We start from the raw sequence: 17,422 nt of genomic DNA, 5'->3' as shown, positions 1-17,422 counted from the left end.
CTAACCCATCCATGCATCCGCAGGCTGTCCAAAAAACAACGTGGACAATCCGAAATAGATACGGTCATAGATATGCAAAGATCTGCATAGCTATGATCGTATCTCTTTCAGACGGGAGACGTACTGGGTTACGCGATTTAAGACAATGATACGGGAGGAGGGCTTATTTATACCTAGGGTGGCAGTGGAGTCAGGCTAGCGGGGCAGTGGCGAGTCAGGGCAGTGACGAGGCGATGCTGTGCAGGTAGACCCGCAATGCCGACAAAGAGGATCGGGGTTGCCGAGTCCCCTCTGACATGCTATTCTCTGCAAAAGAAGAAACACAATACTATAAGTTGAAAATTTCGGCAGAACCTCCCCTGTACGGGGAGGTTTCCAAAACCTGCAAGAAAAAACCAGCACGATGGCCGACAACCACATATCAAGGGAACAAATATAGCACGATGGCCGATAGCCAGATATATATTAATCCACCACCAACACACCACCACCTCCACCACCACGACCACACACCACCACCACAACCACCACACTACCACCACCACCATGACCACGACCACACCACCACGACCACAACCTCCACCACCACGACCACACCACCACCACCACACCACCACCACCACAACCACCACACTACCACCACCACCACCACCACGACCACACCACGACATCCACCACAACGACCATGACCACACCACCACATCCACCACAACGACCACATCCACCACACCACCACCGCCTCAACGAACACACTACCATCCTTCTCCACCTCCACCTCGACCTCCACCTAGACCTCCTCCTTCACTAGCATTGTACACCATGAAGCGAGGGAAGGGCATACCTGGACGTCGGAGGGACGTCGGAGGCCGCGGACGGGGCGAGGGTCACGGACGGGGCGGCGTCAAGGGGCACCTCCTCCTCCTCTCTTCTCCTGTTCCCCTTCTCCTCTTCCTCCCTTTCTCCCACCTTCTGCTCAGAACGGGGGCGGGCACGGCGGACAGCGTGGACGGGGTTGGTGGGTGGCGCGGGGTCCTCCTCCTTCTCCGGTGGCCGGCGGATGGCGCAGAGGTTCTCCTCCTCCTTGGGGCGGGCCGACCGGCGGGCATGGGCGGGCGGCGCGGCCGGGGCGGGGCACCTCCGGTGGGTTGAGGCAAGCGGCGGGGTGGGGCTCCTCTGGTGGCCTGCTCCTCCTCCCTCCTCCTCTGGTGGCCGGGGGCCGGGGGCGCGCGGGGTGGCGGTGGCGGCTAGGCGCGCTGCGGCGGCCGGGCCTGGGGCGCGTGGGGCGGCGCGGTGGTGGGCGGCCTCTGGAGGCCAGGGGCCGGGGGCGTGCGGGGTGGCGGTGGTGGTCAGGTGCACTGCGGCGACCGGGCGCGGGGCGACGCGGGGTGCGCGAGGCGGTGCGGTGGTGGGCGGCGGGGCGCGCGGGGCGGTTGGCCGCGCTACGGCAGGGGCGCGGGGCGACCGGGCGAGCTGCAGCCGGCCGCGAGGGGCGCGAAACAGCGGCGGGGCACGCAGTGTCGGCGTCAAGCGTTCTATGGGCGGGGAACTTGGGCTCTGGCTAATTTACGGTTGGGCCCTTTGCCGAGGGCCCAAATCCAGGGCCCTCGGCAAAGATTTTTTATTTTTTTTAAATATTCTTTGCCGAGGGCCATTGGCCAGGCCCTCGGCAAAGACCCCCTTTGCCGAGGGCTAGGCTAGGCCCTTGGCAAAGATTTTTTTTTGTCCGTGGACGGGGAATTTGGGCCGCTGGCCGATTTAGGGTTGGGTCCTTTGCCGAGGGCCCAGATCCAGGGCCCTCGGCAAAGACCCCCTTTGCCGAGGGCCAGGCTAGACCCTCGGCAAAGAGTTTTTTTTTGTTTTTTGAACCCAGTTTTTTTGTGGTGCTATAATGCATTATTTAAATCTCAATTTTAAAATTTGGGCCAAATTTGACTTTTTTGATATATTTCCCTAATTTATTTCTTTTCGTTGATTTTTTTTGAATATTTCAAATTTGAAATGCAGGTGGATGGAATAATGCAATTTAGTGATTCGGAAAATGTTATTCATGGTATTTGGTGTATGTTGAGTCCCTATCCACGAACTCGCATCAAATTTCGGGCATCTTTACGTAACATGACGAGGAACTTGTCGGAAAAGTGTTTTTAAATTATATAAAATCCATACGAAGTCCGAAAATCATGAAACTTGTCGAGGTGTCATGTTATCGCATGTGTAAGCTGTGGTAAAAATTTGAGAAGGTTTCGAGCAAGTTGTGACGTCGGATGCCTAAAACCCAGACATCTGATCACATGTGGAGATGTTTGGGTTTTAAGCATCCGACATCACAACTTGCTCGAAACCTTCTCAAATTTTTACCACAGCCTACACATGCGATAACATGACACCTCAACAAGTTTCATGATTTTCGGACTTCGTATGGATTTTATATAATTAAAAAACACTTTTCCGACAAGTTCATCGTCATGTTACGTGAAGATGCCCGAAATTTGATGTGAGTTCGTGGATAGGGACTCAACATACACCAAATATCATGAATAACATTTTCCGAATCACTAAATTGCATTATTCCATCCACCTGCAGTTCAAATTTAAAATATTCGAAAAAAATCAACGAAAAGAAATAAATTAGGAAAATATATAAAAAAAAGTCAAATTTGGCCCAAATTTTAAAATTGAGATTTAAATAATGCATTATAGCACCACAAAAAAACTGGGTTCGAAAAACAAAAAAAAACTCTTTGCCGAGGGTCTAGCCTGGCCCTCGGCAAAGGGGGTCTTTGCCAAGGGCCTGGCCAATGGCCCTCGGCAAAGAATATTTAAAAAAAAATCTTTGCCGAGGGCCCTAGATCTGGGCCCTCGGCAAAGGACCCAACCCTAAATCGGCCAGCGGCCCAAATTCCCCGCCCACGGACAAAAAAAAAATCTTTGCCGAGGGCCTAGCCTGGCCCTCGGCCCTCGGCAAAGAGGGTCTTTGCCGAGGGCCTGGACAATAGCCCTCGGCAAAGAATATTTAAAAAAAAATAAAAAAATCTTTGCCGAGGGCCTGACGGCGGGCACTCGGTAAAGACTGACGCCAGTGGCCACCGTGACCCATCCGGCCATATTTGCCGAGGGCCAATTTGCCGAAGGCTAGGCCCTCGGCAAAGATTTATTTTGCCGAGGGCCGTTTGTTTGCCGAGAGCCAGGCCATCGGCAAAGGCTTCTTTGACGAGGGCCTAGCTTTGCCGAGGGCTCCTGGGGCTGGCCCTCGGCAAAGACCCCCTTTGCCAAGTGCCCAAGATCTAGCCCTCGGCAAACCCAGAAGCCCTCGGCAAAGAGGACGTCTCCAGCAGTGAAACACCAGATCTCGTTTACTGTATATATGCTTGGCTGCTACAGGAACAAACATAGGATGTCAACATTGCAGTATAAACGTGCGTGCACGATGTTAAATATGGCAACTTCTTCGGCCGGCGGCGGCGGTGTAAAAACGTGTAATTCGCATTAATGGATGGGCTGTCGTCCAGGTCGATCTCAGCTCCCCCAGGTTTTCCTGCCCGAATCGGTGAAGGACGGACGGACGGTCCACCATTGATCTTTCTCACCAGTCACCATATATATATATATATATATATATATATATATATATATATATATATATATATACAAAAGTGATGTATCCATTCATTATTTCAAGAAAAGTCCAATGAATACGACGTATTGAGCAATGTTGTGCGAGGGAGACTTACCCAAAACTCTGCCTTCACCTGCGCCATCTTGTTGGGGTACTCCGCATCGAGGGCGATGGTGTAGTGGTCAAACGAGTAGGCCGGCTTCGTCTTCGATGCGTACGTGACAATGCCGGGGAAGTGTTGCGTGCACTGAAGACCCAGGATGCCGTTGACTAGCTGTGCGCTACCACCCGACACAACCACTCAGTTTCTGCACAAGTGATTAAGAAAAATTATTAGTTTTTTTTTCATCATATCATATGAAGTAGTGATGATAACATATAAAGTTACTTACTTTTACCCTTCGGGGTGAATCACTGGACGTTGGTGAGGAAGCGGAACCTGTAGGAGGCTCGCGGGACCTCGCAAGTAGACACTCGAAGAGGAGTCGGAGGAAGCGGAACCCGTGCCTGCCGCCTCGCACTCGTCGCCCTCGTGCGGCCCCTCCACCTCGTCTGTCTGCCGAACCAGCTCCTCGTTCGACTCATCCACGGGCGCCACCTCCTCCTGCAGCTCCTCACGCGGTGTGGGAGGAGACAGCCCCCTCCTGCGGCTGGCGGTCCTCCTCCTCCTCCTCCTGTCCGATCCCTCCCCCTCCCCCTCCGCCTCCTCCTGCAGCCGGCGTGGTCTTTGGTAAATCGAGTTCATGGACCTATGACGGTCGCCCGCCATCTTTGTTCAATCACCTGCAATAAAAAAGAAAAACAAGACGTAATTAGAATTTAGAAATAGGTGCAAAAATGAACAAAACATAAGTAGCTCCTTGGCACAAAGCTGACGGAATAAGTAACTCAACTCTGCCAGCACTTATTTAGATGCAGCGCTCCTTGGAAAATTTTATAAGGTTTTACGTCGTCGCGTCCCCGCGTGCAAGGTCTGTTTAGATGCAGCGCTGCCAGGCAAATGCATCCTGGCGCCAGCGTCAAAATCGGACGCCTGGGATGGATGGGATGGATGCCTGGACACAAATTTAGCTAGCTCCCATACAAACATGCCCTAATTTTGTTTATGTTGTGATGGGCTCAATGTTGCTTATGAAAACAAGTAGTAAGATTTTTTTAGAATGAGTTACATATATATATATATATATGAATGTATGAGAACCGTTAAAATTGTAATTAGTTTCTTCAGTTGTTGTAGCTCATCGCTTGATACAATGTGCAAGGACTGTAACACATAAGAAAAAAGTCTGCCAATGAAAACATGGCTAGTGAGAAAAATGGTGTGTGTATATATATATATATACATATATATATATATATATATATATATACATATACATATACATATATATACATATATATATATATATATATGTATATATATATATATATATATATATATATATATATATATATTTGCCATGGTTTGCTAGGCCGCTGCCTACGTACAGGGCTACTACTCCCTCCCTCAGTCACTCAACCAAAATGCAATTGTCGTAAAGAATTCGATGAAATCATAAAAAAAACCAAACAAGCATATTATAGGTTAATCACATTAAATATATATTTCCATGGTGAATTTATTTAGGAACCTAAATATGTGCTTTTATAAATTTAGTAAAATTTAAAATCGATATTATTGACTTATTTGAAAGGAGGCAATTGCACTCTTTCTATACTGGGACGGCTACGGCGAGCCACGGAGGGAGAGGGAGCAGGCTGCTTTGCTTTTTTTAACCATGGCATCGCACTATCGCAGGACAAACGGAAAGAGGGCCGTGTGCTTTGGCTTTGCAAATTTGTCAACACAGCAATGATGCACGCACCGCATCGCGCGTGAAATGCCAAAGCAGCAACAAAACCGAAACAAACAAAGAACATTCAAGTCGTCGTCGTGCCGTGCCGGGGGGGGGGGGGGGGGGGGGGGGGGGGGGGGACGCGCCGATCGACGACACAAGGGTATATTTCGAGTGGACGTGTGAAGCCAGCATGGTTCGAATTACCACTCCAGCAGATGATAATCTCAGGTCACAGTCTTACAGATGATGACTACTGTGAAAGGACTCGATCATCTCTCTTTCTCTCTACTAGGGACCTTTCCATTGCCGGATCTCGGATAGATGTTCCACACCCTCACGGCGAGATCGAGCAACAGGCCCCTGTTCTTTCAGCAGCTTCATATGCGTGTCATACATCGAGCAGGCTACTTGCTACATCATTTACTATAGGATTTGTAGGACATGTTAGTGGTCAAGCAAAATGAATCAAAGGATCAGACCAGAGCTGGTGCGCGGGCTCGGCGGCGGCGAGCGTGGGCGGGGGCGGCGCTGGCGCTGGCGGACGCGGGCGCGGGCGGCGGCGCTGGCGCTAGCGCGGGCGAGGGCGGGGGCGGGTGCGTGTGTGCGGTGTGTGTGGGCCGGCTGGGCCGGGAGGTTAAATCCCCCCTTTGCCGAGTGCCCCCCATCTGGCACCCGGCAAAGTTTTTTTAATTTTTTTAATTATTTGCCGAATGTCACCTGGCCTGGCACTCGGCAAAGAGTTTTTTTTTAAAAAAAATCTTTGCCGAGTGCCCCCGGACTGGCACTCGGCAAAGAGGGGTTTTTAATTTTTTTTTAAAAAATTTGCCAAGTGTCATACGTCATGGCACTCGGCAAATCGGTGATTTGCCGAGTGTCATTTTTTGACACTCGGCAAACCATATTTTTTCACTTTTGACCTCTGTGGGGGTATTAACCCCTATACCCTTACGGCTGGGCTTGGGCCGGCCCGGATCATGGGGTCCAGTCCACTAGAAGACGACGCGCGGCCCGGCCAACCTGTTCGGAATCCCGCGCAAGGAATCAAGGCAGATTTGAAGATCAAGCAAGATCCTGGTCGGTTAGAATAGGAATCCTTATCCGTCCACCTATGACAATTGTAACTGGCTAGGATTAGTTTCCAGATCTATAACCCTGCCCCCCGGACTATATAAGGCGGGCAGCGGACCCCTCTAAAAAACATCTCTCATTGACATACAGCAATACAATCAGATGCAGGACGTAGGTATTACGCCTTCGCGGCGGCCGAACCTGGATAAAACCTCGTGTCTGTCTTGCGTCACCGTCTTGTTTGTGGCTTGCGCATCTGTCTGCCGATAATCTACTACCTTGGGCATACCCCTAGGTAGACTGCCGACCTTATTTCGTCGACAGTGGCGCACCTAGGTAGGGGGTGTGCGTACTGCTCTCCAAGCGAACAAGATGGTCATCATCTCCGGCTCCGAGGCTACGCCGAACAGCCTCACGTTCACCGTCGGCCAGATCACCTGGACCACTGGCTCCGACAACTTAATCGCCATGATCACGGAGGAGGTGCGGATTCAATCCGCATCGACCACTGCTTCACCTGCATCGGCTATGGCTCCGACCATGGTGGATCTGGCTCCGACCACGGTGGATCTGGCTCCGACCACGTCCGCATCGCCTTCCACCACGCCGAGAACCCGTCGTCCGCTTCCTCGCTACAAAGGGAAGCAGATCGACAACACCGACCTGCTCGACTCCATCGATCGGGTCGGCACCAAACTTGCTGAAACCCTAGCTCTGGTAAGTTCAATTCAAAGTCAACCTAATGAGCAGGTAACCGCTACCCACAACAGATCTACCCGACCAGCTCGGGCCAGTCGTCCTGCACGACTCGGTACAGATCTCGTGGTCACATCTACTCCTGAAGGGCGCTTCGCTCATCGCCGGCCAGCCTCCGCGACGGGTCTCCGGCTCTCCGAGTACGAAGCCTTGACGGAGAACTACCAGGCCTAGCCCTACGGCCTGCGAAACGCTGCCTCCAACTACGCGTACAATATACAACGCTGCCCGGATCTGTGTTTTATACATCGACCTCGGCCAAAGCCTACGTAACTTCGTCAACATGGTCCGGATTGAGGATTATCAAGAAGGATCGGTCCACACAGTTCAAGAGGGTGGCTCAAGCTCTTCGTCCGGCATCGCATCTAATGCCTCCGTTTGCACCGAGCTCCAGCATCATGGCGATGAAGGCGTTGAATACGATCTGGATATCCCAGACCACGCCCCAGGATACCCGCGATTCCCGTCCTTCCCTCCAAGGCGAGGAGACTTGATCAATGTTGTCAGTAATGACGAACCACCGACAGTCGGTGAGACGGAACAAGAAAGGCTGACACGCGAAGCACGCAATATTGATCGGTTTAATCGCCGACAAATCGAAGCCGAGGTAGAAGAGGAGGCCCGACGCATAAGGGTCCAGCCACGCGATCTTAACAATGCCTTTGACAGGGTGGGGGACAAGCAGGTCTTCAGGACTCCAAGCGCCAACGTAGCTGTTGCTATGGCGACAATGCAACGACTACCCAACACCCCGGAAACACAGGCAGTTCGTGATGATATACAAGCTTACCTGACTGGCTGCTATGGCCCAGACCACAAAGATTGTAAATCAAGCCCGGGCTCCATCTGTCTTAATCGAATCAAGCCACAGCCTCCAGTACTCAAGTTGCTCACAGCCACCCAACCAACGTGGTTCGTGCAACAACGACCCATCAGACAACCGTCAAGGCGAAAACGGTGGCCATGATGGTGGTCGAGACGACAACCGCCATCGGGATGACAACCGTCGTGACTTCTGGGACGACAACAGCCGAGACAACCGCAATAATCGCCGTGATAACCACGGTCGCAGGGTTAATCAGGGTGGCAACTGAGATCGCCGTGATGGCAATAACGATCTCCTCCATTACCTCAGAGAACGCGATCTGCACGATCGCATCAACCAAAGAGCCAACGATCGTGCATCCCACGAAAGCTATCGCCGTATGGAATATGATACTACCTACGGCCCTCCGGGTTTGAAGCAGTTTACTTTACATCTTCGCCAAGTCATATGGCCCAAGAACTTCAAGCTCGAAAAACTTCAGAAGTACGACAGCAAGGAGAACCCCGAATTATGGGTCATGCTCTACGAAACCACGTGCAGATCAGCCATGGCTGACGAGCACGTCATGTCTAACTACTTCCCAGTCGCTGTTGGCCATGCAGGTCACCAATGGCTGGTCAGCTTGTCGGCGAACTACTTTGATTCTTGGCAAGAGCTCAAGCAAGCTTTCATCGACAACTTCATTGCCACTTGTGAGCAACCCGGCAACAAATATGATCTGCAGCGGATTCGAGACCGGAGAGATGAGCCACTACGCGAGTACGTCCGACATTTCTCAGAGATGCGCATCAAGGTCCTGCCAATCTCTGACAACGAGGCAATCGAGGCTTTCATCACTGGTCTCCGCTTCCACGATGCCCTATGGGACAAGCTCCTCTGCAAGAGACCTGAATTAGTCATAGCGCTCCTGGCCACTGCCAAGAAATATGCAGATGCCGACGATGCTAAAAAGATAATCATCGAAGAAGCAGCAAGGGTTCCACACTCCAACCACCCCCACACCGCAACGACTACCGCGGTAACCGTGGTCGGAACGACAATTTTGATTCGCCGCAACCAGCGCAACGACTCCCGCGACCATCACGACTAGCATAATCAGCGGCGTAACCGCCGTGATAATTACAGGGGCAAGCGTGCTCGGGAAGACAACGGCGAGGTCAACACCGTTAAGAAAGGTGGCGGACGTCGCAACTACGAAGAAGACTACGCCAAAGCATTGAAAGGACCCTGCCAGCTCCACCCCAAGTCAAACCATACCATGGAGAATTGTCGCGTTCTCAAGTCTATCTACACACGTCAACAGGCTCCGGATACGTCCGACAAGCCTAACGACGCAGGGGAACAGGCACAACGAGGACAACGATGATGAAGACGTAGATCCCCGTCACAAGTACGTCAAGCCAACCGATCGCGTCCACACCATCATTGGAGGCAAAGTGTCCATTGAGACCAAACAAGAACTGCAAGCTGCTCGCCCGCGCCTGCTTGAACGTGGCCAACACCGACAACCTCATCGCCGATCCGCGGCTCCCTCCTTGGTCTCACCGCGAGATCTCCTTCAGCAGAAAGGACCAATGGGCCGCAATACCTGAGCCAGGACGTTTTCCTCTGGTCCTTGATCCTTGCATCAACAGGGTCCAGTTCGACAGAGTGCTGATTGACTGGCTGGCAGCTCCATTGATATACTGTTCAAGAACAGTTTGTCAGCCCTGAAGATAACCCCGGCTGATCTCAAGCCATACGAGGCTAAGTTCTGGGGTGTTCTCCCCAGACAGAGATCTACTCCTCTCGGGCAGATCACGCTACCTGTGCAATTTGGTACCCTAGACCACTTCTGCACCGACTACGTCAACTTCGTGGTCGCCGACTTCGAAGGCACCTACCATGCTATCCTTGGTCGACCAGCGCTCACCAAGTTCATGGCCATACCTCACTACAGGTATTTGGTGCTCAAGATGCCTACTGAGAAGGGGGTTCTAACTCTCAAGGGCAACATGTACATAGCTTACACCTGCGAGAATGACAGCTACAAAATAGCAGAGGCTCATGACCTCTCTATTCGCATGGCCAAGACCACGCTCGACGCCAAGAAGACCCTAGCCGACCACCTGGAGATCCCTAGAGCTCGAGGCCCCACGCAAGAACGTCAAGTCCAAAGAGCACAAAACGCTCCAGCTGGTCGACGGTGATCTCAGCAAAACGGCCCTTATCGGGGCCAACCTGGATCCTAAATAGGAAGACGCGCTCGTCAGGTTCTTGAGGAGCAACGTGAGCGTGTTTGCATGGAAAACCTGCTGACATGCCCGGTGTACCTCGGAACTTGATCGAGCACTCCTTAAATGTCGACGGCAAGGCCAAACCTATCAAACAGAAGCTACGACGGTTCGCTCGCGACAAAAAGAAGGCGATTAGGGTAGAAGTTACACGGCTTTTGGCAGCCGGATTTATTAAAGAAGTGTATCATCCGGAGTGGTTAGCCAACCCGGTTCCTGTACGCAAAAAGAATAATGAATGGAGAATGTGCGTTGATTATACTGATCTTAACAAACACTGCCCTAAAGACCCCTTCGGCTTACCTCGCATAGACGAGGTCGTAGATTCAACGGCCGGTTACGAGCTGATTTCCTTTCTCGATTGCTACTCTGGTTATCACCAGATCACTCTCAAAAAGGACGACCAGATCAAGACATCGTACGACCTCCAAACTTTTTCTGCAGTCCTCATACAATACCTGGTACTCCATGTTCCAATGTGGCATATTTCTTGGACTTTTTCTATATTTCTTTAATTTATTTCATTTAATTGAATTTTCTTGAATAATTCAAATTATAACTGCCGGTCATTCGAATAATGAAAAAAATGAATGAAAAAAATGATATTCATGTTATTTAGTATAATGTGAGGCCGTATCCAGGACCAGACCATTCAATTTCGAACATCTTTTTCACGAAACATGACCACGAACCTACGGTCGAGTTGTTTTTAAATTCTATAAAAAGCAAACGAAGTCCAAAAATCATGAAACTTATCAAGATGTCATGATATCATATGTAGATGCTGTGATAAAAATTTAAGAAGGTTTCGCGCAAGTTGTCACGTACGATGCTTGCTAAACCGAAGAATCATAACTTCGTTTGCTTTTTATAGAATTTAAAAACACTTCGCACGCAAGTTCGCGGTCATGTTTTCGTGAACAAGATGTCTGAAATTTCGGGTCCGTTTCTGGATACGGCCTCACACTACACTCAGTAACATGACTATCATTTTTTGAATCATTAAATTCCATTATTCATACCACGTGCAGTTCAAATTTATATTTTTCAAAAAAATTCAAGTAAACGAAATAAAGTAACTAAATATATCAAAAAGCCATAAAAATCCCCAAATTCTAACGAGGAGTTCCTGGTACTTTAAAAGGGCTGCACAAAAAATTTGGAGGCCAAACAAAAAACTTTGCTGAGCGCCGAGGCATTCGACAAAGACCCCCTTTGCCGAGTGCCAAGAATAAGGCGCTCCGCAAAGTGTTTTTTTTAATTTTTTTTTTAGAAATTTCCTCTTTGTCGAGTGCCTTCAGAGGGGCACTCAGCAAAGGTATTTCAAAAAAAAATGTATTTTTTTAATTCCTCCCTTTGGCGAGTACCGAAGTTGTTAGGTACTCGGCAAAGACATTTCAAAAAAATATTGAATATTTGCCGAGCGTCGTGTCAGGGGTACTCGGCAAAGTATTTTCCAAAAAAAAATCGTTGCCGCCTGCTTATCAGCAGGCACTCGGTAAAGAAGGACGTGGCCGAACACCGTTACGCGGGGCAGCCTATGTCAAGTGCCTGCGCTTTTGCCGAGAGCCTGACACTCGGTAAAAAAGTCCTTTGCCGAATACCCTTTTTTGCCGAGTGCCCGGCACTCGGCAAAAAATTCTTTGTCGAGTGCAATTCTTTGCCGAGTGCCTGATTTTTTACACTCGGCAAAGTAGTTTGCCCTCGACAAATGTCCTGTTTCTGGTAGTGTCATATATATATATAATATATATATATTATATATATATATATATATATATATATATATATATAATAAATACCTATCCTAATGCTGGCTGCCAGAATAACTTATTTCTGTAGCCCACTTTGAGTTACAGATAATTACTAATGTTAATTACGAGATTTACGGTAACTCCTTACTAAGTGGTTTAGCTATAACGTTCTGGTAAATATTCCTCTGTGTTGATAGTAACCCAACTATCGTAAACTATGTATTGACATTATGGTAAATTAGTATATAAAATTATGGTCAATAGAGGTGGCTACAGAATAACTTATTTTGTAGCCGGCTGTGAATAGTCTCTCCAATATATATGATATAATCTATATATATAATTATATATATATATATATATCTAATATAGAGAGAGAGAGAGAGAGAAGACGAGAGATGAGGAGCGCATACGACGACCGAGGTTAGCGACGACGAGTTGTTGCTGCGATCCACATCGTTCGATCCTTTCGTCTCTCCTGAGCAGATTTCCTATATATAGCTACAGCTACACATAGCTGGTCGTTTTTGTTACTGCCTCTTCTACTACTAGTCAAACAGCAGTTAGCGCAAGCGGCAATGGCCGTCGTCGCCGTGTCGGCGCCGGAGGAGGAGCGGAGCCACAGCGACGAGGAGGAGAACGGAGGGGCGGCGGAGGCGAGGGCCTACCGGAGGACCAGGTGTCGAGCTCTCACGCGCGTGCCCCTCGACGACCTCCCCGCGTGCCGCATGGTGTCCACGTGGTGGCGCAGGCTCACGTACGAGCCGGCGTTCGCGCTGCTGCACTGCCGCCGCGCCGCCGCCGTGTCTGGCTACCTCGTCCAGAGCATGGCCCGCAACCGCTACCACACCGACTTCGTCTCCATGCACGGCTCTCTGGGGGCGGCGCCGAAGGCGATCTCCCTCGACTTCCTGCCGTCCGCGCACGTCCGCGTGGAGGCCGTGTCCGCGCACCGCGGCCTCGCGTGCTGCGTCGAGGCCGACACGGCACGGCCACCCTGCTACTACGTGTGCAAGCCGGCCTCGCGGCAGTGGCGGGCGCTGCCGAGCCCGCGGGTAAGGTTCCGCACGGCGGCGGTCGCCATGGTGGCCCGGCCTTCCGCCTCTAGCACCGCGGCGGAGTTCAAGGTCGTCCGGTTCTCTGTCCCAGCGCTGCGGGACCGGCTGCGCTGCGAGGTGTTCGACTCACGGCGGTTCGCGTGGCGCCGTGCCCCGGACGTGCCGCTGTGCCCGGACTCGCTCTTCCGGCCCGCGGCGCCCGCCGTGCGTGCGTACGGCGCCTATGCACTGGCTCCGCTGGCCCGACCGCCTCACGGGCGCGCAGGACGTGTTCGCGTTCGACGTCAGGGCCGAGGCGTGGCGGCTCATCGCGCTGCCGAGGGAGGTGGACGAGATGGACGACCCGTGGGCGCGCAAGCGGATCGCCGCCGTGGAGGGGAGGCTGTGCCTGCTGGTGCTCACGGACGCCGCTGTGGACGAGGAGGTGCTGGAGATGTGGGAGATGGCTAGCTATGGAGAAGGGAGGTGGAGGAAGAAGATGACGGTGAGCTTGAAGAGCCTCCACGCGAAGGAAGGGCCGGCGGTGATCCTCGGTGACCTCCACTCCTTCGATGTCGCCTTCTTGCACAGCTTCTGCAGAGTCATGTGGTAATCAACTAGTAGCGCTGCATGACGATCGACATTAATTAGTTATTGAATTTGCATTCATAATCCAATAATAATGTGTTTGACTTGGATCGCAGGTATGATTTACGGAAGGGAAAGATGGCTGAAGTCCAAGTGAAGCACGTATGCATACAAGAAATTTTCAAGTACGAATCGGACTTGATTCCCTGCGACATAGGTAGAGCATGCCGGTCGCCAGATCGAAACTGCATGTTGTGATGATGATGATCATGACGACGACGACGACGATGATGACCACGACGTCGACAAATTCAATTAGCTTCTTGATCTTTACTGCTCGATTCTTGATCCGCTTCTATAGCATTCTTTTTTAGAGTAAAAAAAGCATTTTATTCCTATCTACGTGTAACTTAATGCACAATTATTAGTTCTAACCTTCGGCTCTTAAAAGACTCAACGAACTTAGCGTAGTTCAGCTGGTTGGGTTTCTTGTGGTGGACCGAATGTAAGTTCTCGACTTGACACGGGTGCTCTAACCTTCGGCTCTTAAAATCAAGACTCGAAAGCGAACTGAGCGTAGCTCAGCTGGTTGGATTCCTTGTGATGGAACCTGCCCACCCGGGTTTAAGTCTCTGACTTGACACGTGTGCTCGTATTTTCCTATATTTATTTCAGGATTTAACGGCGCTATTTTTTTAGTGGTAGGCGACGTGTCCGTCGACAGCAACGCGTCTGTGATGACTTCGTTAATCTCGAGATTTGCCGGTCCAACTCGGTTCTTCAGAGATGCTCATAGGGGTGAGTGTGTGCTCGTGTATGTGAGCGTCTACGTATGTGGGTCTCGAAAAAAAAGCAATTAAAACAAACAAGACGGGCAATCTAATCGTTAAAGCCTATTACTAGATGAGAGTCCGTTAAAAAAAAAGATGATGCTATCAACGCTCGGCGAAGATCTCAGTTCACTGGACATGCCTGCCATATATCGCTTTTGTAGGATGGTGATCGGTACATGCCTGCAAATAGGATTAATTAATCTATTTTTGTCACAGGCCACATCATTTATCTCTGGCAGTAGCTAGTCCGCCGGCGGTGGGTGGGCGGGGCGGCGAGGAGGTGGAACACCGCCGGCCGTGGTGGTGGAGGCGGCTGTTGGGAAAAGAGCAGGGGCGGGAGAGGCTCACGGACGACTAGTTGACGGAGCCGACGGATTAGCGGAGTGCGGGTCGAAGGGCAGGGGCGGACGGTGGGGTAGGGCCACAAGGCGGTGCTTTGCCGGCGGCTGTGAGTGGTGGTGCGAGGCGACGGCGGGAGGAGTTGCATGCTTCACGACCGTGTGCCCCGTCACGCGTTAACTGCCTCCATCATTTATTCTAAACCACATAGACCAAAAAAATTACACTCGCTTTCACTCTAATTTGAAATTGTATTTTTTAGTCTACTAGGTAAATGCCCGTACGTGGTAACGAGAACACATAATACCAGTGATAACATATGTATGAGCGTGTGTTATACTGTTATCTAAAATAGATACCGCAATCATAATGTTCCAATCAATATTACATAAGCCTTTACGAAAGATAGATAGTTAAGATATAACTCTAAATTTGAATGCAAAATTAAAACATCAACTTCAATTGTCGTATCACTTCATGTCTACGATACGCGAAAGATAAGCTTGCATTTATTTAGGAATCAAGTGCTAGAGAAAGATAATCATAGATGGCACATAGATGGCATCAGAATTTGATTGTTGTTTTTTTCTTGTGATTTGTCCGATTTTCCTTGAAAGAAAAAAATACCTGTAGATCTTAGGAGCGCTGGGGTGCACGCAATCGGGCACAACAACGTCCTGCCGGTGGACGTTAACATTTCCCTTATTGTTGATTTTTTCCGTGATCTGTGCTTTCTGGATTTACCGAAAAGATAAGAATACCGCGACTGTATGTTGGAGCGGGGTGCACGTGCATGCATCCATGCATGGAAAGACCCGAATGAACCTGTGAGGGAGGAGCGCGGGATAGAGCCGGGCAGAGCAGCCATGTAGGGGTTGGGGGAATTCCCTTTTCTGCTTAGATAGTCATGGATCGCAAGAAGATTTTGGTCCTGCCGGGTAGATGTTGACAATCCTGTATGTTTTAGTTGTATGAGCTGTTCGTGAATTTGTGTTCGTGCCATTCGGAAGGGGACTCTATATTCCCTTGTCGGGGACACCTAGCGGCTACTAATTTGTTAGGGAAACCTTCGAAATGCTTCATAGTGAACCCTGTCGACCTCCCTAGGAAGAGGGTTAAGAGACTAGCTACCTCGGGGAAAAGGGTAAATCATGGCTCGCGGTGAAAGTGTACAAACTCTGCAGAGTATTAAAAATCGGTATATCAGCCGTGCTCACGGACATAAGCGGCCCGAAAAAAATGATAGAATAGTTGCTCACTTGATGATGATGTTATTAATGATGATAATTCTAAGGATGACTATTACTCATGTTTATGATCATGTGATTTAATTGGGGCTTGAGCACATCTAAATGCTAATATAGTGCTAAAAATTTGACTTATTAAAATGCTAACCGCAGTAAACTAGTGTCAGCCTTCTAAGCTTCACAAACCCATGTTATTCTTGTTGAGTACGAGATGTACTTACGTTTGTTTATTTTCATTATTTGGATAAAAATCCTGGATGGGTAATAGATGACAATGGTTATGAGGACTACCCTGAGGATTATAGACGTGTGCTTCACCAGTCGACGTCCCTGTAAAGTTTTAGGCACTCATGGAGAGTAGTTATCTAGTTCTTCCGCTTTCATGATAGACTTGATATTATTGTAATGAATTATTGTTCGCGATGTAATAAACATTGTGATGATATTTTGTAATTTATCAGCTTATGTGTGCGACTGAGCTCTGGGCGCACATAAGATTTATGCATCCCATTTTATCCTTAAAATCGGGTGTGACAGATTGCTTTGTGGTGTCCCGCTATATTCTTAGGGAACATCCACCCACTCATCTGGGTCCTGGATATCACAGTGTTCGGTTTGCGTGTTTGGCGGTGATATCGGAACAATGGCCAAAAGTTTCGTGAGAAATTTTACGGCTCCCATTCATCCCCCTCTGGTCGCCGTTTTCGGTCCTTCAGAACATGCCATTGGGGTGAATTAGGGTGGGAAATTTGGGCCTCTTTGGTAGGGCTTCGCTCCTTGATTCTGTAGTTCTGCTTCTTGATTCTTTGGTGGAGTGAATCACATGATTCTAGTGGAAGAGCCAGAGCGGGATGGGAAGCAGGCGAGAATTAATTCTAGAGTGATTCTTGTGGAGATTGAATATAGAGTAGTGAGGAGTAGATCGTTTTAACTCCCGGCTCCCAAATGTAAATGGAGAACTGATGTAGTGTCAATTCGTCTTGCTGTGTTGGTGTTACCTTTTGAGTTTTTAGCCATGCCAAGCGCTAGCTAGTATTCACTACTGGAGGCCGCGGCTTTGCCGAGTGTTTTTACACTCGACAAAGAGCCCTTTGCACTCGGCAAAGGCTTTGCCGAGTATAGCACTCGGCAAAGTCCGCTCGGCAAAATTTTTCTCGGCAAAGGGTCTTTGCCGAGTGCTTTTTATCGGGGCACTCGGCAAAATAAAAAACAATTTTGCCGAATGCTTAGGGCGGCACTCGGCAAAA

The 17,422-nt window shown here is 49.8% G+C and overlaps 1 protein-coding gene and 1 pseudogene across 1 annotated transcript; one reads left to right on the top strand and one right to left on the bottom strand.

The window, feature by feature from the left end:
• Positions 1–299: 299 nt before the first annotated feature.
• LOC136499555 (uncharacterized) lies at positions 300–6,992 on the bottom strand. The gene is made up of 3 exons (XM_066495166.1): positions 6,892–6,992; positions 842–1,558; positions 300–306 (listed from the first exon to the last, which is right to left on the bottom strand). Exons 1-3 carry the CDS (start codon positions 6,990–6,992, stop codon positions 300–302), a joined length of 825 nt encoding a protein of 274 aa, XP_066351263.1.
• A 5,717-nt stretch (positions 6,993–12,709) lies between these two features.
• On the top strand, positions 12,710–14,216 carry LOC136499554 (F-box protein At5g49610-like; annotated as a pseudogene).
• Positions 14,217–17,422: the final 3,206 nt, after the last annotated feature.

This window comes from Miscanthus floridulus, chromosome 13 (genome assembly GCF_019320115.1).
Source record: "Miscanthus floridulus cultivar M001 chromosome 13, ASM1932011v1, whole genome shotgun sequence".
NCBI lineage: Eukaryota > Viridiplantae > Streptophyta > Magnoliopsida > Poales > Poaceae > Miscanthus > Miscanthus floridulus.
Note: the sequence above shows the minus strand (reverse complement) of the source record. Positions and strands in the feature narration are given on the sequence as shown.

Excerpts from the sequence above, each read along its gene's own strand:
- LOC136499555 (XM_066495166.1), bottom strand. The coding sequence starts at position 6,992 with ATGGCGATTAAGTTGTCGGAGCCAGTGGTCCAGGTGATCTGGCCGACG. Across the intron at positions 1,559-6,891 it reads CCGGAGATGATGACCATCTT|CCAGAGCCCAAGTTCCCCGC; the intron begins GTTCGCTTGGAG and ends ACCGTAAATTAG.